The following is a 22,955-nucleotide window of genomic DNA, read 5'->3' as shown; positions in this document are numbered from 1 at the left end:
GCTGCAACTCGCGGGGGGAGACTTGGTTTTTCTCAGATCCATGGCTAGTTTTCAACGGTCGTCTTAGTGGGGTCCTTCGTTTTAGATGATTTGCTGAGTGGGGGTGGGCCTTATTGCGTTGAGTGGGGGGATCTGTAGAATTGAGAGTTTTTTTCACCAGTATAATGTCCCTCGCTGTTTGACTCTTTTTAAAAAGTAATTTTTCATCTATCATTTTCAACCAGCAAGAGGACAAATTTAAGAATAAGTAATAGTTTGTCACGATTTTACGGGGAAAAGTCAGAGCGCGATGTCACATCTTAAAGACAGCTTGAACTGGATAAATGGTTAGTCTTTTTCAAACATGCCATACGTTCTGCATGTTAGTATATCTGGCCAATCGGTTTAGACCCTACTGCCCTAGACGCACGCCCTCAATAGGGAAGTCACGCAATGAAGTGAAGAGGTGTTTCATTTCACAGATCCACCTTGATTGTTGTGTGAGGGGTGAAGGAAGAGGGACGGGGGAGGAAAATTCAGAGGATGAAGAAGCAGAAAACATAACTTGTTTGTAAAACGGACAGCATGTCAGTTTCAAGAAAGATGACATCGTGTTTATGCATGACATGCAAAATATCTTGAAGCCCTACAACAACAAAAAAAGGTACAAGTATATTGTGTTGAAAATATCGCAAAAAGTCGTAATAATGTATAATGTATGCATTATTGCATGTTGTATTTTGATAAAAATCACTGTAGTTTTTCAAAAATATAATGGACAAAGGAGAGAAAAACAAAAACAAATATCACAGTATGTTGAAAAATATGAAAAAAGTAATGTTGTGTTAAAATAACATGAAATAAATCAAAGTAAAGCATCTAAAAAACATATATTTAAAAAAAGTAATGTTAGTCAAGTCAAGTTATCAAAACTGCATTGTTTCATCGAAACAGTGTTAAAATCACAGACTTTCCATTTAGAGATTGATTCTTTAAGAAACTCAATTCATTACAAATTAATGAATATTTTACCAAGTTATAAAGTTTTACATCCGTTTAGATAATGTATATATATTATTTTCTCTTTCCAGTGTTTCCTGGGACATTCTGTATGAAGCACTATCAGTGCCAGTGGACAGCAGCCATTAGCTAATCACATTCCATTTGCAGCTGGAAGCTCCACAAGTGAAGCTGTATCTGTGGCCGTGGCTGTGCAACCTTCCTCTCCAGACAGCCAGGAGGAGAGGCTGGATTTGGCTGTGGTCCAACCGTTCCCCCAAGGGCCCCAACCGATAGGGGACTCTATGGCGCTATTGAGACCCCCGACGCCAAGATCAAAAGCTATATTATAGCAACCGGTCTATGTAGGCCTACGGGCCCATTCCCCAGAGACACACATCAAGGAAACAGGTTTAATCCTCTTCTTAGTTCGCTGTGCCGTTGTCAGGCTGTGGTGGTCTGAGGCCAGGGCAGGCTGTTGTTGATAGCCTATACATGTGGCGCTTCTGAGTGGTTGTGTATGTCCGTGCGTGTGTGAGCGCATCAGTGTGCGCTTATGTTTGGGGCGATGGGGGAGGGGCCCCAAAACAATATTTGCACCGGGGCCAATCACAACCTTGTTACGCCACTGGCTCCATCTAAATATAAACTACAACAGAAACGTGAGAGAAGATGCTTCTTTTACTTATCATGTGTTTATGATTCATATAACATGACATTTCATATGTACACAACACTTCAAGTCTCTTTAAATTCAAAAATTCAAATACAAGACTAAAAAACAAACATGACAGCACAGCAACGTAAATCTGCACACTGTCAATCATCATAAACATTAGTTATGTTTTATCATGCTGGTTTATTTATGTGAATTGGAATATTAGTAGCTATGTGATCCTTTACGGTCATTCTCTTTTGGGTAAGAGAATATTATGAGATGTAAAGAAGCACTGAGACTTCTATTTGGATACACACGTTAGGATTGAGCTCAGAATCTTCTCCATAAGTCAGAAGAAGACTTAACTCATACGATCAAATATATGCATAGAAAAAAGGGAAACTTATTTTAATGGACAAAGCTCATAATAAATCTTGAAATGATGAGCAACACTTGGCCTTTGAGAAGCAGCTCGGTTAAATATGTAATGGAATAAACGCTCGCCTTTTATTTGGGAATCAGTGGAACTATGTTGGTCACTAGCTGAAGCTGCGATATAATCTCAGAATACACATCCCTCACAAAGTATGTCTTCCTTTTCAAACTATACCCCTTCCTCATGAATACACACCACGTCATGCAGACCACCAGCTTCCACACAGTCAGTGTATGACCTCTAAACTAGGGCTGTCGATGGGAGGAGCCCCCTGTCTGAGGGACCCTCTGGGAAGCTGTTGTTATGCAGGGTTTGGTCAGAATATACAGAGCAAATTGGTAATGATTTGTGTATTTACATCTATAGGTGTTAGTGACTGTTTGGTTGTATTGCCCCTCCACCCTCGCCTCCTGGTCTATTTACCAGCTCATAGAGTCCTGTTGTGAACCCTGAAATGTTGAGTACCCCAAAGTTTTATGTTAGAAATGTATAGTAGGGTCCCCAGCACATAGAAACTGCCTGATGCTTAAAATGTCTTGGCCGATTTGGACATTCTTGAAGTGATTTTGGAGGTTATTGAAGAAGGTTGAATCAACTCTGACATTTTCAGGATAAACAATTGCAGTTTTGGGTCCTCCAAAACTTGAAAATCCGGAGTACAAATATCACCACTTTGTGGTTAAAACTGCAATTTTTTATCCTGAATATGTCAGAAATTGATTCAACATCCTCAATAACCCCCAAAACCACTCCAAAATTGTCCAAATGGGCCAAGAATTGTTTTAGCTACTGTCTGCATATCTGCATTGACACCATGTATGCTAATGGTGCTAATACCCAACATATGCAGGTCTGTCAGCTTCTGTGTGCTGAGGACATGTACTTTACATTTCTAACATAAAACGTTGGGGAACTCAACATTTCTGGGTTCAAAATGCTGGCAAGTAGACTAAACCCCCCCCACCCACCTCTCCACAGGACACATTGACCTCTTTACAGTGTCAGGGAATGGAGTAAAGAAACAGCGGGGAACAGAGGGAGGGGAAGAGAATGGATGATGGAGGTGAGCGGGACACCGGGGGTCAGTAAGGGGTCCTCTTCTCTTTACGATGTGGCCCCCGGCCCCTCACTTCTCTCTGTAGTACAGCAGGTACATCTTGAGGGGCTCGGGCAGCGGCAGGCCGAGGATCCTCTCTCTTAGGAGGTTGACGGGGGGCTGGGGTCGCAGCAGCTCCCCGGTCTCCTTCTCCTCTTCCTCCCCCTCCTGCTGCTCCTCCTCCTCCTCGTCCTCTTCCTCCACAGTCTCCTCCTCCTCCACCACGGCCCCCGCTCCTCTCCCCGCCCTCCTGCTCCCTCTCATCTGCTGCTGGGCCTCCCTCTCTCCCGCCTCCTCCTCGTCCTCGGCTCCTCCCCCCTGGTTGTTGTTGCTGTCCAGGGGGGGGGAGGCGATGCCGCTGCTGGCCACCACCTGCCTGGTGGCCAGGACCAGCGCGTTGCAGCGGCGCCTGTGGACGCGCCTGCGCTTGAAGCGGGGGCCGTACTTATGGAGCCCAGCGACCGCCAGGCCCCTGCCCACGGAGAACGAGGACCCTCTGCCGCGTGATAGGCTGTCCCGTCCGTCCGTGGTCACTCTCAGGGTGTGGCGGATGCAGATACGAGCCAGCTCCTGCAACGTGCGTACCTCGTACTTGGCTGGGAAAGAAAATAGAAATTAGAAACAAAGTTTAATAGAACAAATGAAGACCTTAACTCACTCCATCAAGCCCTCTGAGGTATGCAGCCAACACAGTGGATATTTCTGAGCTCTCGCCCCATAAATGAAGGCATTAACCAATCACGTTGTGCGGAACAAACGTACATTGTAGTTATGTGGATATGAGTTGGGATTATGTTTTATAGAACAACGACAACACAGGGCTCTAAAATCTGAACCATGATGGCGAAACGTTATCACTCCTGTGGCAATGTACAAAGACAGTGCAATAACTGGTCTACTGTTTCCTTTCTTTCCTTTCACAACACAGCCCTAGAAATATACATTGCCTAACGTAGGTTACTGAAATCAATTAGAGCATTTTGCAAAAAGGAAACTCTGAAATAGAGAATGATCCATCATCAATCCATTATCAGAAGCAGGATTAGTTTATTAGTCCCCCAGCGGAGAAGATTACAGTATGGAATAGTAGGTCAAAAAGGCAAGAAATAAGAGTAAGCGAACATATTAAATATAGCGAAAGCATCATTTGATCTCCGAAGAATCCGCTAGCATGAACATATTTTAATATTTGATTGGTTATTTTAAAATATTATATTTTATATTATTTAGGTGCATCGCATGTGCTACACATAGTTTTGATGGCGAGTATTTTACTTTTCAACAACGTCTCTTCTTTACGCACCGATGGGTAAGGTCTTCAGACCAGTCCAGTCTATGCTTAAGACCAGTGGTGACTGGTCATTAGGGGCAGGTGGGGCACAGCCCCACCTAGTGTCAGCAGAAAGTATTAAAAATAATGATTACAACAAAATGCAAAAAAAACAATATATATATATAAAATATATTTTAAGATCATGTTTAATCATCTGATTCGTCTGTACCAGTGGTTCCCAAACTTGTTGTGCCCAAGGCACACCAAAGGACAAGTAAAAATCTCAAGGCACACCTATTGTGCAAAATAGCCCTTATAACACGTGTTATCACTCATATCATGTAAAATATCTGTAAATGTGCATAATTATTTACTAATGCCAAATAAAATGTGACAAAGACAACTATATTACTCATGAAATATTTATTAACGAAATATTTCAGAAATTAATTTGAAAATTTATCAAATTAGGCTTCATCAAAGCAGCAACACACTAATTTAAACCAGACAGGTCACACAATTAACATTTCAGCAATCAGCATTGAAACATGTGCTATTGTAAATATTTTTGCCGACTTACAAATTAGTGAGATACACGTGCCTGTCGGGGCGCGCAGAATTTTTTAATCCTTGGTGGCACTGAGGAGAGGGCCACTCGCAAGTCCTGTTCAACAGAGAGCCGTGACCTCCGGTTGTTCTTCATGTAAATCAGAGTAGAGAACGCCAACTCCAGAGATGGGGTCGTTACTAAAAAAATGTAATATATTACATATTACTTTAAAAAAAGTAATATATTACACTACTTCGTTACTATCTACATAAAGTAACTCGTTACTTTACTCGCCGAGCACGTACGAACTTGCGCATGCGTGAGTGGCAATAACTTTCCTTACCAGCAGGCGGCGGTAGTGTGTATTTGTCATTCAAAACAGGCAACAACCGGAAGACAGAGAAGAAGAACAGACTATGTGAAACAACAAATAGCGTGTGCGGTAGCTTGTTCTTTGCAGGTGTTTGTTGAGGTTTGACGTGGTGTTTACAGCAGTGGATAACAGCTTCTGGCCTGGACACAGTTTTCACCTCACCGTCACATTCCTGTCTATTCTTCGGACGAACTCAAAATAATGGGCATACCTCCACCCCTCGAAAGTTATCGCTGACTCAGCCATGTTTATGCAGCACTGCACGTTAGTGCTGTAGCGACGCGTCGACTTCAAAATATCGTCGACAACATATTTCCGCGTCGACGCGTCGCTACACACACGTGGGTCTCCCAAAGCAACAAGCAGTTCGCAATCGCACTTCAAACACAATGGAGACTGAAACGGCTACCACCTCCTCCTCACAGGATTGCGCACGAAGCCCCCAAACGAAAACATCTCGCCCTAGGTCTTCAAAAGCATGGGAATATTTTAAAGTTAGTCCAAAACGCAAAGATATTTATATATGTATATCTCACTGAGACTGCTGCATAGCCTAGCAGAAGCAGCAGCTAGCTGTGGTGGCTACCATTAGCAGCTAGCATTTGCTCCGATTTTTACATAAAATGGAATTATGGATTATAAATTCAATCATTTTTTTATACATAGACGTTAAAAACCTATGGATTAACCGATTCAGCCGCGTTTTTTCTCATTTTATTGCCATTGAACACGTCTTTTGATCAGATTACGGTGGTGAGACGATCTCCCGAGAAGCTCTGTGAAGGTACGTGTTGTGATGACTGTATTTGCTTCCCCTGTCGCGAGTCCGGATCACTCAGTGATGATACTATATACCTACATAATCTGTGGAGTCTCAGCTTTAATCGGATATATTGTATGTGCAGCTATGATAAGTAATAAGGGTACTTTTATCTTGAGTTCTGTGCCAATGTCCGTTAGCATTTTTCGCTCAAGGGTCATTTAGATGCTTCTTATGAGACTTGTGTTTTGTGTTGGTAAACATGGTTTGTATCGTCAGTTAGCTGAGATTATTTCCGTTAATCTGGTATAACACATTAATAGGTTCTTAAATATTAAGATCCCCTGAGACACAGTATCGTGAAATTTTTTTTTTTACATTACGTTTTTTATGAATTGAACAACAGAAAAATAATCGTTAGATTAGTCGACTAATCGATCAAATAATCGCCCGATTAATCGTTTTCAAAATAATCGTTTCCCCCCAGCACTACTGCACGTGGAGATGTGGACGCGCAAGTCGCGCAGATTACGTACATATAAACCTACAAAGTACTGATATAGTAAATTAAAAAATTATTATTTTTGTGTAGTTTTATATTGCAATAATAAAGTATGGTCGTCACAAAATCCCACGGCACACCCGGACTTGCCTCACGGCACACCAGTGTGCCGCGGCACACCGTTTGGGAACCACTGGTCTGTACATTGCTGTTTTAGTCTGTGTTCTTCTAATTAGTGTCTACAGTGTGTGCCTATTGAGCTGTTTAGAGCCATGTGGGACAAAACCCGATCCTGCCCCTCCCTCTCTCTGTCTAAGTGAACGGTGACTGTAAAAACTACACTGCGCATGCTCAGAATATTTTCCTATTTAATGTGTGTGGCAAACAAATAATGACCATAGGGGCACTGAGCTGCCATCCCCACCATACGTCATCTCACATCATTCAGAGCTGATTGGCTGTAAGTACGTGTGCCGTGAAAAGTGTGGTGTGTGAAGAGGAGACGAGAGAGCTGCAGTGAGGCGTCCTAAAACCCGGAAGTAAGCTGCGCATGGCTTCCCTCGACAAAAAAGCAATGAGATTTCTCCATAGGATTTTAGAAAATAGCTCCAAATAAGGTCTGTGGGAAACGTAGCTGTTAGATAAATGCACGTTTTGTTCAGCCGGATAACATCCACATGTCTACCCTACTTTTATAATTTTCGAATCATAAATCTATTGATTAGATTTATGATAGACTTTTGAAACTACAAGAACATAAGGACTTTTACAAAAAAGTAATAGAGATTTTTGTCCAGAAGCAGGGGCGGCAGGTACTGTAGGCTAGGGAAGGCTAAGCCTTCCCAAATATTTGTGTCACTGCATCCTGGTAAAATAAAAATATAATGTATAATGTTTGTGTCTTTGACATTAGCGCTTCTATGCAGCCACCTGTGCCCTGTACTACGAAGCCAGTTCAACAGACCCTGGATATGTTTGAGTTATCTTAACTAACCCTAACAAACGAGATCTCGCTAAGCGGTCCTACGACGCTGCTGGTTATCAACTCGGTAAATCAAGCCAGGGTTTCTCTCTCCAGCTGAGAGCACGTTCACGTGAAAGGGGCGGGGTTAGCTACATTTGACCAATCACAAACAGGGACAAGTGTAGTGCGCAGCGTCATACTTCATTAATGAAAAGTAAACTAATATTAGACAAATATGAACTTTAAACATCCATGACTTAAACATATAATCCAGGATACAAGCCACATAGCTGCACCTGCAAGGAGAATACAGAACAACTGGTTAAAAAATAACTACCGAGTGTTTGAAAGCGTACAACAGTTTTATGATATCACTGCCCCATCTAGACACGAGTGGATCTGACTTTATTACATTTGAGTTGAGTGTTTCGTCATATTAATGTGTTGCTTAAAATAATACGTCTGTATTTGTGACAATGTAAGTGTTGCACGGCCAGATACGGCTCGAGAAGCTGACTCAGGTAAGGAAATATTGTGATATTATATGATCGATGATCTGATTGATGATGTGATGTCAGTGTGATATGAATGATAAGTGCGACACGTCGGCGTCTTCTCTGCATACGGCAGTTTAAACTGTATTTCCTTTATCCTGTAATATGACTTTATAGATTTAAACTCCGCACACTGAGCTCTGATTGGTCAGCAGGCGGTGCTTTCACTGAGTTGATCTCTTTTCTATAGACGCCGCGTCAGGTAAAAAAAGTTATTTAGCCTTCCCAAACCTGAGCCTCACGCGCCGCCTATGTCCAGAAGGATAGGCAAATGGACTTCATCTTCAAGTCAAGGTAAGACTGCAATTTTATTGAAAATGGGATCTTACTAAGAGAGAACAATTCAATATTTAAATGATAAAATTACATTTTTTGGGTATCCTTTTGTTGAACTGTCTGTTTAAAATTAATTGAAGCATCAGACAAAAAAAGCTTTTGAAAATAATATTATATTTTGATTTAGGTCAAAATATAATATTTGTAAACGTGAAGAGTCAGAGCCAGTGCCTCACCAGCCATGAACCTCACTGCAGAAGCTTATAGACATCTACGTTTGTTGTGCCCCACCACTTTTGTACATATAAAAACGCCACTGCTTAAGACATATAATATGTATCAATAGTCATACTAGTATTTCCATATTTAACTCACGCAGTGGGACAGTCTTGGGTTTTCCATTGGTGCTGTGTTTGGGCAGCGCCAGAGGGGCGAAGGATACAGAGATGATCTTTTTGGTCTCCCAGCTGTTCGGCCCTGTGCGGGTGATCTTGGTCAGCTGCAGGAAACACAACAGGAAGACAGTCAGTGTGTGTTCAGAGGACGGGGCTGTGTGCTATTGTTTTCTCTGCTGCTCACAGTCAGAACTTCAAAAAGCTACTCTCTATATTTAGTCCAAATTGTCCAAAGAGTGGTCAATTTGTGTTAATGAAATATACTAAGTCAATTCATCCCATAATAAAAGTGTCAAAAGAAAATATTGGAAAAGCTTTGGAGATCATCTCCATGAAAACTCCACAGTTACAAGGTCAAATATCATTATACAAAACCACAATCACTGATCCAAGACAACATTTATTGGCTCTTAATAAAAACACAAATGAGTGTACAATCATGAATCAATATGGACACAAATATCTGTTAGTAAAACAATATACCTGCTTTTTTACATTGAAACGCAGTGTGTGACATGATTTTATAACATTCATATATGCAGTGCATGACATTAAGGATTTTGGGAGATGGCCCTGTGGGCCATCTAAGCTAATTTACAGATGGCCCTGAGCCCAATAGAGATTGCCCTGAAAAATGCGCGTGGACGAAATGACGCAAGAAGGGTTTGGGGGGCCTCCCCCTAGAAAATGTAGATGTTTGCAGGTCTTAGATGCTGTCTGGTGCATTCTCTAGACTGAATTATAAGGTGAACCACCACAATATTATATTGTACAATTTCAATTGTATTCTTCATTTCCCTCTTTTGTTTGTGTTTGCTCGCTTGCATGCCCTGCATAGCTATAAGAAATACTTAAGTTGTTGGTCAAGACACTTTCCATCTGATGAAGGCAAATGCCTTCCCAGATGTAAAAAAGTAGAAAACATTACATTCAGTTATAATTGCCAAAACAAACATTATTTACACTATTATGGCCCCTGTTAAAAATGTTTGTAATGTTATCTACTGTAAGTTGGTCGAACGAATGCCTCCTCATCCGGAAGCTGACCGAGCAGACCCGAGCAGCAGTCGAGAGGAGCCGAGCGCATCCGCGAAGCACACAAAATGGTGAAGTCAGAGTTCCCGTTAGCCGGCAAATCTAAATCTCTTCGGTCAAAATGTCCGGTCAAAATAATTTCCCTTTAGCGCAATACCGCTTCAGTTGCGCCACTTATGTGACAGACAAGAAGAGTATGTGACAGACAAAAAGAGTCCATTCTAATGTCTAACACTTAATGTGGAGAAAGAGATGTCCTGTATGGGTTGATTGTGTGTTGATCTGTTGGTAATGCCTCGGGGTTCCGGTGGGCATGTAAACAAATGCATAATGCTGCGCTATACTTTGTGGCCTCACCCAGTTGCATAGCGACACTTATTGTTTAGGTGTCTTTTAATAAGCAGGTAGTCATATCATTAGCTAGAACTAGCTGGATCTGATCGATATGGACATAAACTAGGGTGACCAGACGTCCCCGTTTGTATTGGCCGGTCCCCGGTTGAAACTGTCCCCGTTTTTTAATATACGTTAAAAACACATAGCAAGGTGAAATAACACGTGTCATGTCAGGAAACACTGGGTAAACAGACTGTGGTCGAGCCAGCCCCCACTTCGGAAAACACAGTCAAGCCAGCCCGCACGTTGTATTGCGGTGTGCGAATATCCTATGCATTACGGTAGAGGCCTGTAAAAACTGCCTTCAAAATAAAAGCGTTTACTCTGTCAATAACAAATATACCTAAAAAACACACCAAACATATTCATATATACTGGAGCTTAAATTAAGAAATATGTACTATATAATGTGATCAATAATAATTTAAAACAAACTACGTATAACTACCACATTATAACTGAGTGAATGTAATTAATGTAAGGATACAGTTATGAAGACATATCTGACATTTCCACTGGGTGACTAATTTCAATTGATGTTGACACCATCTCACAACACTCCTAAAATAACATTACTTTCTGAAGCACAATTTAAAATGTATGCTGTTTAAAATCTCAAATTAGATCTATTGTCCATCTATATTTTTATTATTATTGAATGGAAATCGTCCATAATCAAAGAGTCATTCGAATTCAATAAAATACTTATTTCACTTCCTTCTGTTTTTGTACAAGAATAAATAAAAAACTGTCAAATTATCAAAGACTTATTTCACTCCAGGGTGATAGCAGGACAGCCCATCTAGTCACTCAGAGAGAATCTGGACAATCTGATGTACAGTTTCAAAATAAAAGACCTTTGAAGTCTCATATATTAGCTATCATCCCTCTGTTTTTAGATAAGAATAAAACAAAATCTATCCAGTATCAAATGCTTATTTCACTTCAGGGTGATAGCAGGACACCCCATTTAGTCACTCAGAGAGAATCTGGACAATCTGATGTACAGTTTCAAAATAAAAGACCTTTGAAGTCTCATATATGAGCTATCTTCCTTCCGTTTGTATCCAACAGTTCAAATGTTCGAATTACATTGAACCAGAATTGTCCCCCTTTATTCTTTAACAGTGAAGAAAATTGGATATGTTATTGACCGCAAAACTCAAAATGTCCCCGGTTTTAATTTTGAAAATCTGGTCACCTTAACATAAACGCAAGTGAAGTCTAATCTGACGGGAGAGAGAGATCAGCTGCTGCTGACGAGTCGACACGCAGCTCTGCATGATCACATGCAGCGGTGAGGACAAAACACACACTTCAGGTTAGAATATCACACGTAGCTATTTTAATTACCTCTCAAACTACCTAAACTAGTTATAGATATGTTTATTTTTACTGTCATTACTCATTACTGGATCCGCGAGCTGCATGATACTGGCATAATAGATTGCCCGATCGGGCAACCAGCAGGTGAGGCTTCATTGCCCGAGCTAAATACTAGATGGCCCCGGGCCATCGGGCAGTCCTTAATGTCGAGCCCTGCATATATGTTTTTATAGAGCAGCCTTACCCAGTACTTTTTGTTGTTGACGAATATTAGACATTTCTATCTGTTTATAAGTGTTAAATGAATCATGTGGTGCCTATAATCGCTAAACAGAGAAGCAGTTTGCACTGTGCTGAGTCTCTGTGGCAGAACACCCACCTTCTCCTCCAGAGGCATCACCAGGATGCCCCCCACCTTCAGCAGGTTCTTCATGTAGTCCTCATGCTCCTTCTGCACCCCCGCCCCACAGTACACCCGGTCGTACTGACGGCTCTCCGGAGGAACCTCCAGACAGTTCCCCACCACGAAGGAGGGCTCACAGAACTCAAACCTGCACAGAGACAGGAGAATGAACAAAGAGTTATACAAGGAAAGAATAAACTGAAAAAATATGCTGTAAACTCTGACAGATTTTAGACACGTACTTGTCGAAGCTGTCGCTTGTTTTGATGAAGGAGTCGAGCTTCTGGTACGCATACTCAATCACATCAGCATGGAGCTCGATCCCATGGTTCACTCCGAAGGGTCCTGCAACAGGTGGAACAGCTCAGTTTGAAATAAGACACATTAACATGGATTCCAAACACAGTATGTGGTGTGATGATGACATAACCTGCGTTAATGAAGACCAGTGGGAACATCCATACACCTTTATGAAATGTCTTTAAATGTGGCCCTGAGCTCATTAAACGCTAAGTGGACGGCAGCAGAAAATCTATTTTAATGTCAGCAATAGTCCTATAACTACCGATAAATCAACTGGACTTTGAGGATCCAAAAAATGCAATTCTAAAAGTCTGAAACATTAAGCTTCTGATGAAGAAGGCTTGCTTTTCACTGAAATATTGTCTCCGATATTCTTTTGACTTTTTGTAAAAGAAAAATGTGTATTCAGTTCAGACCTCGCTCATTGATTAAATGTCATCTCAATGTCTCCATAGATTTTTTTTTAAACCAGATTTCAGTTTTTCCCTTTTAATAATATTCAACAATCTGTATAATTGTTTTGGCAACTTTTTAGGATTTTTTTTTTTATTGTCAAAGCATGTGGGATGTAAACTCATCTCTTCCAGTTCACACACCTTCATGCTGCCACATGTTTACTGAACATCTCTTCTAGGGCTGTGCGATTATGGCAAAAATCATAATCACGATTATTTGGTCAATAATTGATATCACGATTATTTTGACGATTATTCATTGACCATTTATTGAACTTTAAAACAAATAATATTATACCAATAAACAAGATCAATAAATGTGTTGGAGCGCACTTCCAAAACCATACTAAACATATATTAATATGATAAATAAAAATAAATTAGACCAAAATAAATGAAATCAAATATGTTGCAGTGCACTGTCACAACCTACTGAAAACTCCTTAACATATAGCCAACATTTTAGTAAAACATATTCAACATATTCCACTCAGTTAAACGTTGAAGGCTGGCCAACCGTCATGGTCCAGAAGTAACAGGAAATAAATGTTGAACTACAATTTAAGACCAAATAAAAATGTTTAGGCCACCATGGCAAATGCTGGTAGGGCTGCTCATGTCATCTCTTAAAGATTTTTTGCAAGAAATACCAGCCTGTTTACATGGTCTGGTTTCAGAGATGAGCGCAGGCAGGTGACAATATTGCCACCTGTACTGAAGACCCTCTCTGAAGAGGAACTTGTGGCAGTGCTGCCACATATGACACAGGAAAAAAAGAAAAGACTCTGAAGAACCCTTTCTTTGCCATTATATAAAAATAGTGTTGCTACAAAAGTATAAATTAGGCTTACTAATAAGACAACTCAGATCTGAAGCTACACAGTAATCTGCTGCAGCAACAGTGCAATAAAAAAGACAACATTAATAGAATCAAACCCATTTTTTGTTGCATTTTATTAGAGTATACAAATAAATGCCTTTAAAATAGGATGCAAGCAACACTAGTTTCTGAACTGATAGACTATAATCAATTTAAACAGAACAGATCTTAATGTTTGCATTCTTATACCATTTTGTACAATAATTATCATGAATAAATTCAAACAAACTAAAACTTACAGCAGATTAATAACGGTATCTAAATTGAGTTTTTATTATATCAAAAACCTGTTGAAATGCTACTGTCCCACAAAAGCGCGTCGCAGCCTCCAGGAAAGCTTCTTTCATAACTTCGCCGTCTTCGAAAGACTTCATGTGTTTCGCAAGAACGTGACTGACACGATAAGATGCTATGGTAGCAGCCTTGCTCTTGTTGTTGGGCCTGGTGAAAATGGACTGTTGTGCATTTAGCTGTGCTCTCAGGCCCCTCCCCTTTTGGAGCGTAGGGCAGAATTAGGAGGGAATTCCGTCTCGTAGCGTTTGTGCACTGTTTTGAAATGCCGCTCCTAAATTACCCTTCTTCGATAAAGCCACGTTCGCATTGCAGATGAGACAGATGGACTTTGAATTGGAATAGATACAAAAATAATGATCCTCCCACTTGGAGTGAAAATTATATATTTTGGGCTTTTTTGCTTCTGCCATAATTGCGGTCTTGTGTGTGTGCGGACTGTCACTCCTGTTGACCATCCATGCTGTTGACACGGACAACGTCAGCGAACTTGTGCACTGCTCACCAGCCACGCCCGGACACATGGGGTGAGGCCGGCCAATCACAAAGCTTTGATGCGTTCAAGTGCATTATTCTGGCACGGGAACATTATGTTACAGGACATTAACGATAAAACAGAATATTGTTGTTCTATTTTTAGACACATCTCGCGATCGACTGGGAATCTCCCCGCGACCCTTCTTTTTAACTAGTTGCTGCTCTTGTTCTGACATCTTCGCTTGCGCTGAACACTCACAACACATGTCACTCCCACGTGGCCGAGTGGGCTTTTAGGGAGGGGCGAAAGCGCACCCAGCAAAATAATCGTATTTTGTCAATTATGCTGTTTTCCTAATCGTCGCAAGCCATAATCGTAATCGCGATTAAAATACGATTAATTGCACAGCCCTAATCTCTTCCCACATACCCAGTATGAGGCCGACCATGGTGCTGAGGTACCCGGTGCCACTGCCCAGGTTGAGGAAGGAGAGTCCGGGGCAGAGGTCCAGAGCCTCCATCACCTCAGAGTAGATACAGGGAGCCGACAGGTGGATGTTCCCATGCCGCCACGCCAAGTCCTAACAACACCAAGCATTCATTATAACCAAAAATCTCTCAGACTATAAAACATTACAAATGCACCCAAAAAACAAAACAAATATCCAGGGACTAATAACAACAACATGTCCCTCCTCCCGGCTCTCTCCAAACCCTGTCATCACCCAGCTGTGACTCTCTCTGGAGCCAGTATGCTCACCTTGTAGGCGTTGTCCCGGTACTCGTCCAGGTAATAGTCAGCGCGGTCGATGGCTCTGAAGGCCCGCTCCACCAGGTCTGAGCGGATGTAGTACGCCTCCTTCAGGTTGTCAATCAAGTCGTCATTGTCCTCTCCGGCACTGACAGCTCCGCCCATGTTGACTGAAGGCAGAGAGGAACAGGCTGTTTACCATCACAAATAACTTCACGACTTGAAGTGGTGTATGTGAGGACTGCAGGAAGCATTGCTGCACACTGGGCTCAAAGCTGGACACGTCTACTAACACTTCTATACTTCTGCTCTCTCAGACTGACTTTTCAAAGGCAAAATAAATCAAATCAAGTTTTATTTATAAAGCACATTTATAAACGATTTTTGGTCGAGCCAAAATGCTGTACATATAATAAAAATAGCCTACAGTAGAGACACTTTACAGCAAATACAACAGCACAGATTGTTCAGAATATCAGTATGAGAAAAACGACACCCTTAGACCCTCACATCGTACAAGGAAAAACTTCCGGAGAAAACCCACAGTTTGAAGGGGAACATGGGAGAAATCTCAGGGAGAGCAACAGAGGAGGGATCCCTCTCCCAGGACGGACAGACGTGCAATAGATGCCGTGTGTAAATCGAAGAGATAATACATTTTACAGCATATAGACCGAATGTTAGGAAATGCATGTGTCTGTAATAAGAAGATGAATCCACGAGGATGTCAGCTACAATCCTGTGGAAGCCATCAGGGAAGCAGCATGGCGAGACCCAAGGCAGGACCGCAGAGACAGGTTCAGCCACGACCCGAAGTCCACGACTTAATCCAGAACTCAGGATAGAGGATCCAGGACACAGGACTACAGCAAGAGGATCAGCCTCGACTCCGGATCCCGGCGTAGATATAGACAGGGGTGCACATAACTTTTTTGCCCTGGTTCTCAAAGGAGCACCTGGAGATGTTGCTTGGTGCTCATCCTTAAAATGAAATAAATAAACCGGTCTTTATTTGCCAGACACACGGCACTGAACACACATGCAGAGGTGAACACAGAACACACATGCAGAGGTGAACACAAGACAACATTAGCACGACCAGTAATCCTACAAGCTGTCATCACTACCCTCTGACTGTTCTCCTCACTGTCTTCCTCTCTGTCAGACATGGTAGCTGATGATGTAGGCCTACTACTTTCTCTCTGGTTGAGTCTGTGATTAGCTGCTTGCATCCACAAGTCAACAGCTGGGTTTGGGTCGAAAGTCCAGTTTTAAAAGGATATTTTTGGTTACTGTCCTATAGTATACATTGGAATGATTTCAAACCTGTTTATCTCAATAATTATAAAGGAGTGCCTTGGAAATATGTGTTTACATAAATTGTGACCAAACCGTTTGAACTTAGACTAAAGTGAACTATCTAAACACTCAGAGTCCTTTACCTCACTGAGCTGTAGTTATCAGCCTCTCAGTCTGACTGGAGAGGACTCTCCATCCACATTATTGTAGAAACATCTTCTTCTTATATCCGTTAGAGCAGCTAGCACCAGATTCTAATAACAACAGCGCTGGTACCGGTGCACCCTCCCTCTCGCTCGCACTTTGGCTGTGAGCTGCGGGCGCCAGACAAGCCAACATCCCCCATTTTCATCACTTACAGCGCCCATCGTACAGGGCAAATGAAACGTGTAACCGGGGTGAAAAGGGTGTTACATTTACTTAATTATGAATGTTGTTACATCAAGGCCGAAAATTAGGATGAGCCCCAACGGTCAAAAATGTTTTTTTTCCCTCCCAGAACTGCCAGCGCAGCGCCTCCACAGATCTGGCGCCCTAGGCGAAAATCAACGCCAGTGCGACGGGCCGGCCCTGAGTTCATATGCAACTCGCAAATATCTTTCTCTCTCTCTCCTCTCTTTTCTCTTCTCCCTTCTCTCTCCTCTCTTTTCTCTTCTGTCTCTTCTCTCTCTCTCTCAATGTTGGTACGCAAATGCGCCTTTTTTCAAATGACCCGGTGCTCTTTTTTTTGGCCGAGGTGCGCATGCGCACCAGTTATGTGCAGCCCTGGATATAGATACAAAACAAGAACAAAGATTTGGCTGGGTTAATCGGAACAAGAGAATACACAGACACAGACAGAGAGGGAAAAGGTCATTGGATAAAAGTTATTCTTGATAACCCTCTAGAAAGATCTCATGAACTTCCCCACTCAATCTATCAAGACCCGAGCAGTTCTATTAGATATAGGATAAGAAACAGAGATAGGGAGCACAACAACCTATCTCTTCGTCAGATGCACTCCCCCGCTTATCTAATGGCGCATTTCCACTGCAGCGGGGTAGCCCCGTTTAAGCGTCCCTAAGCGTCCTCGCTCAGGCCTCGGGCTGCCTCGCTGGCTGTCCGAGGCCGTGGCGCATTTCCATTACAGTTTAGGACCTGGGGTAGCAACGCAGTGTAGGCGGGGCGATCGGCTTTGTTTTTGTTCACATTTCGAGTTGTTCCGTCGAGCTCCCGCTGGATTTGATCATCCCCAATGAGATGTAGAAACGTCGTCACCTCCTCGGTCGACCACGGTGTGCTTTTCTTATTAGACGTTGCCATTTTTGTAGCTCATCCGTTTACAAAATGCTGTTTATAAAAATGCTGCAAGCTTGCTTCTAAATATATATGCGATGCTAGGGATGAACTCGCGCGCAATCTTGTGACGATTCTCTCTGACCAATCAGCAGTCGAGAGTGTTGACGTCACTAGTTCAGCCCTGGCCCTGGTCTGATAGAACCACGATTTTATGGGGCCGGAAAAAGAGGGAAAAAGTACCCGCTAGCCGGTGCTATGCTATATGGAAAGGCCACCAAAAACTGGCCTGGCCGCTTGAGGACGGTTAAGGACGCTTAAACGGGGCTACCCGCTGCAGTGGAAATGCGCCATTAGCGACTCTGTACCCCGTTACCCTCTACAAGGCCATAGACCAGCAGAGGGACCGTTACCCTCTACAAGGCCATAGACCAGCAGAGGGAAAATGGGGGGTGGGTAAGGGTAAGGGTTTTTAAGAATAAACCGCAAGGGTCTAAAGGGAAAAAAGATGAAATATAAGGTACTTTATTTTAAGTAATCCTATCTACTATTCCTATATTCGAATAATGTATAAACTATTTTAAAAATACTTTATGAAATCCTATGTTATGTTATAAATATTAAAATAAAGAACTACATGAATAAATAAATAACTAAATAAAAAATACTTTGTGTGTTCTTTCATGATTTATATAAAAGAAAGCAGACAACTGCCAAAACACCCACCTACATCTGAACTAATTCATCCATTTGGGAAAATATAATGTTTAAAACTTAAGTATAAATGCTGAATGAAGCAGTTTACGGCTGAAATTCAGTGTTCCCTTGGCTACGCTTGTTTCTCTAATAACTTACGACACGGACACAAATCAACTAGAATCCATTCTCTCGTTAATATATCTTAGAAAACAACTAAGATCTAAGAACTGTCTGGTCAAAATGTGGCTTCAAACTCAATAAAAAAATCAATTTAAGAAAGTTTCTGGAAGACAATGCTGACTCATGCTCAAAGGGGATACAACACTGTTACAGGAGACAACATTTCCACATGACTTTGGTTGAAATAACAGATATTAGAAACATTTGAGAAAATGTAAGTATACAATTCAACAAACTATAGAAAAAAGGGGTAGTAATTCTTCCACATATCATACCTATAAATCTGATTGTTGTGATAACTTGGATAAACCCTTACAATCCCAACCTGTGTATACATGTCTGATCCCACAGTAAAAAGGAGTGGGTATTGTTTGAAAATGTTTCCTATAAGAGCTCTTTTGAGACTTTATGCACAAACAAGCGGACTGTAGAGGCCTTAGGCCCCGGCCACACGAGGACGAAAACAGTCGTTTGCGTTACTGTTTAGTGTCATATAGACCGTTCGGCCACACGAGGACGACAGAATACGGCACTAAACGACTGCGGAAACGATAACGGGTCCCAAGGTGGATAGAACGGCATACACAACACTCTGGGGGGTCCAACGGCTCCGTGTGTACGCCCTATACGATCATTTTCTGATAGTGATGAGGCCCGCCTCTCCCCACCTCTGCTGCTCACCCCCGCGTCAAAGTAAACTGCACACTGAATTCAGATTATTTATCTGGACATAAACGCGAGTGAAGTCTAATCTGACAGGACGGAGACACCTCTCAAACTACCTAACCTAGTTATAAATATGTTTATTTTTACTGGATCAGCTGCTGCATGAGACAGACACTGGCGCTGTCTGAAGAGAGGGAGGAAAAAGAGAGGCTCCGTGTATTTTATTATTATATTATATAGAGTCGTTATTCATTTGTTTTAAAGCTCAATAAATAACAAAGAAGACTTTTGACCGGCACTTTTATAATTTTGTCGGAAGATTTAAACTTTAATACACGTTGACCGGCGAAAAACTCTGCCCGGTTCCCTCGGCCCCCACCGCGGAGAATAAACAGAAGGGCAACCATGACAACCATGCTTCTTCGCTGCTTTTGTGGAGGAAGTTACAGCGCCACGTACAGGCTCCTGCATATGTACTGCAGCTTCTCCAGCGGTTGGAGCTAAACGGAGCGGTCTCGTGTGGACAGACACTATCCGGATGACTATTGCGTGTGGACGGAAGCTTTTTTGCGATTGCGTTTGCGTTAATCCTATGCGTTTTCGTCCTCGTGTGGCCTTAATGCAGCGTCTGGCAGCAGAACACAGGGGAGGAGGGGGGGGGGGGGGGGGGGCCGTGTTAAAAACAACACCAAGGAGATCAGAGGGCAGCCAAATGCTGCCCATGGTCATGAGTTAATAAAAGAACAAAGGGGGGGGCATTTACATATTCCTGCATCTCCGCCTTTCAAACCTCTTGTGTTGAAGATGAAGAGGATGTGTTTCAGCCACAGAATCAACCAACAGCAGATGTTGCAAGAAAGTACATCTACAATCTTTCCCCTCTGAAGATGATATATTATATATACAGTGGTGGAGAGCAACCAAGTACATTTACTCAAGTCGTTTCAGGTGCTTTACTTGTGTATTTACATTTCATGCTACATTAAACTTCTACTCCAGTACATTCTGGAGGTACATATTGTGCTTTATACTCCATTACATCAGTAACTATTAAGAGTTATTATTATCAGTTAATACATGATGATATACTATTATGGATTAAGATACCTGGTAGTATAAAAACGTTAAAGAAATTAGCTCCAACTGTATAAATTGCAATGATGAACACAATAATGGATAACAATTATAATCCTAATATATTATATATATAATTCTGAAAATGGCCATTCTGACCTATGAGTATTTGTACGTTTTGGTACTTTAAGTACTAAGTTTGCATGCTAAAACTAAAGTGTTGAATGCAGGCCTTCTACTCGTCTCACTTACGTGCAATATATATATATATATATATATATATATATATATATATATATATATATATATATATACACACACCACTGTATAATTATTGTTTTTACTGGCTGCTCTCTCGTAGTTAGCCAATTCAACTACTGTAACACATCTGTAATACCTGTGCAATATATACTTTTACTACTGTTATCTGCAATCACACTACATACATTACATTACATGGAATTTGTTAAATGCTTTTATCCAAAGCGACTTACATACATTTAGTACTGTGGACAATCCCCACAGGAGCAATTTCGGGTGTGGAAGTGTCTTGCCCAGGGACACAACGACATGCTGACTGCAGTGGGACTCGAACTTGCTATTCCCTGATTCAAAGTCCAGCACACTATCCACCGAGCGCCTACATGCTACACTTATTTGTAAAGATAATACTTTTACTGTTAGTTTTCCACCTGGATGTGTATTTTTGTTAATTGTAATTTGTGTAACTTCTATTTTTATCTTTTATATATATAAGATATTAAATGGGAGTCTATCAGGATGTTTTATATATTTGTTTATCTTACTTAATATGTGATATGTTTGGCTCCTCGCTTTAGCTGTAACAACGTGTCTTTCCCCTCAGTGGAAGGTATTCTGGTGCAGTTTGTTAGCCTGACCACACGAGGGCGCAGCTCCCCGGACACTAAGCGCTTTAGTAGCCTGACCACACGAGGGCGCAGCTCCCCGGACACTAAGCGCTTTAGTAGCCTGACCACACGAGGGCGCAGCTCCCCGGACACTAAGCGCTTTAGTAGCCTGACCACACGAGGGCGCAGCTCCCCGGACACTAAGCGCTTTAGTAGCCTGACCACACGAGGGCGCAGCTCCCCGGACACTAAGCGCTTTAGTAGCCTGACCACACGAGGGCGCAGCTCCCCGGACACTAAGCGCTTTAGTAGCCTGACCACACGAGGTCGCAGCTCCCCGGACACTAAGCCCGTTAGTAGCCTGACCACACGAGGGCGCAGCTCCCCGGACACTAAGCGCTTTAGTAGCCTGACCACACGAGGTCGCAGCTCCCCGGACACTAAGCGCTTTAGTAGCCTGACCACACGAGGGCCGCAGCTCCCCGGACACTAAGCGCTTTAGTAGCCTGACCACACGAGGTCGCAGCTCCCCGGACACTAAGCGCTTTAGTAGCCTGACCACACGAGGGCGCAGCTCCCCGGACACTAAGCCCGTTAGTAGCCTGACCACACGAGGTCGCAGCTCCCCGGACACTAAGCGCTTTAGTAGCCTGACCACACGAGGGCGCAGCTCCCCGGACACTAAGCCCGTTAGTAGCCTGACCACACGAGGGCGCAGCTCCCCGGACACTAAGCGCTTTAGTAGCCTGACCACACGAGGTCGCAGCTCCCGGACACTAAGCGCTTTAGTAGCCTGACCACACGAGGTCGCAGCTCCCCGGACACTAAGCGCTTTAGTCGGCTAGTAGGGTTCTAAACTTCCTGCAGAAACACTGCTGCCATTTGAAGCTTCGCAAATCATCTGCACATTCAATAAAAAGCTGTCGCGTGCATTATTTCAGTGACAGGGTTCACGGGGACAGTAAAGTCCCGCAGGTTGGATTCCCGCACAACGCACGCTGCACGCGGCTGCTGTTTGCACCACTCGGGGATCCCAATTCGACTAACACTCAAATTCAAGCACGGTTAGTCAAACTATCGTCTCGTATGAACAACTGAAAGTGAATATTACATCTAAAACAGAATGTCACGCGGTGGCAAGGTCGACACCAACAGAAATAACCGCATTCTCTTCGCTGGAGGAGAAAGAGCGAGAGCAGAATGATAAGAGCTAGCTGCTGCAGGGTAGAGACAAATAGCTAGCTCTGACTGAGCCAACATGGTCAAATATGATAAAGCTAATGTTATACCTTGTGAAAACGCAGACTGGTGTTTTCTGAAGCCGCGGGTTTCCGTGTGTTCAGCCTTTTGTTGTTGTGGAGATCCAGGGAGAAACACACCACTGCTGCCTGGATGTAAACATTCGGCCAGCTGACGTCAGACGTCAGTACGTAACGTAACGGCGGAGGAGCCTACATTGTGCACAGAGCAGGAAGTGGAGCACTGAAGATACGAAGATGGGAGTCTTTCAGGATGTTTTATATATTTGTTTATCTTGTTAAGCAGGTCATATTCATGTTTAGAGTCCATTTGTTGGTCTATTTTAATAAATAAATACAAATCTTTATATTATAATTTTGTGTCTTTTATTGCACATTTTTGACTTTAGCTTATTATGTTTGTATAATTACTGTGATTATTTTATTTATTTCATTCTCAACCCAATTTGACTTGGATAAATAAAGTATTATATTTTAGATTCTAATTCTGATTTAATCATTT

General features: G+C 42.3%; 1 protein-coding gene across 1 annotated transcript; it reads right to left on the bottom strand.

Moving 5' to 3' along the window:
• Window positions 1–1,643: 1,643 nt before the first annotated feature.
• Window positions 1,644–22,640, bottom strand: LOC117539048 (protein-L-isoaspartate O-methyltransferase domain-containing protein 2). The gene is made up of 7 exons (XM_034205061.1): window positions 22,484–22,640; window positions 15,142–15,302; window positions 14,812–14,962; window positions 12,218–12,320; window positions 11,952–12,123; window positions 8,796–8,919; window positions 1,644–3,764 (listed from the first exon to the last, which is right to left on the bottom strand). Exons 2-7 carry the CDS (start codon window positions 15,295–15,297, stop codon window positions 3,199–3,201), a joined length of 1,272 nt encoding a protein of 423 aa, XP_034060952.1. The 5' UTR covers window positions 15,298–15,302; window positions 22,484–22,640; the 3' UTR covers window positions 1,644–3,198.
• Between the last annotated feature and the right edge of the window lie 315 nt (window positions 22,641–22,955).

The sequence above is a fragment of the Gymnodraco acuticeps genome, unplaced genomic scaffold (genome assembly GCF_902827175.1).
Source record: "Gymnodraco acuticeps unplaced genomic scaffold, fGymAcu1.1, whole genome shotgun sequence".
NCBI classification, from domain to species: Eukaryota; Metazoa; Chordata; class Actinopteri; order Perciformes; family Bathydraconidae; genus Gymnodraco; species Gymnodraco acuticeps.
The sequence above is the reverse complement of the archived record's forward strand: the minus strand, read 5'-3'. Positions and strand labels throughout refer to the sequence as shown.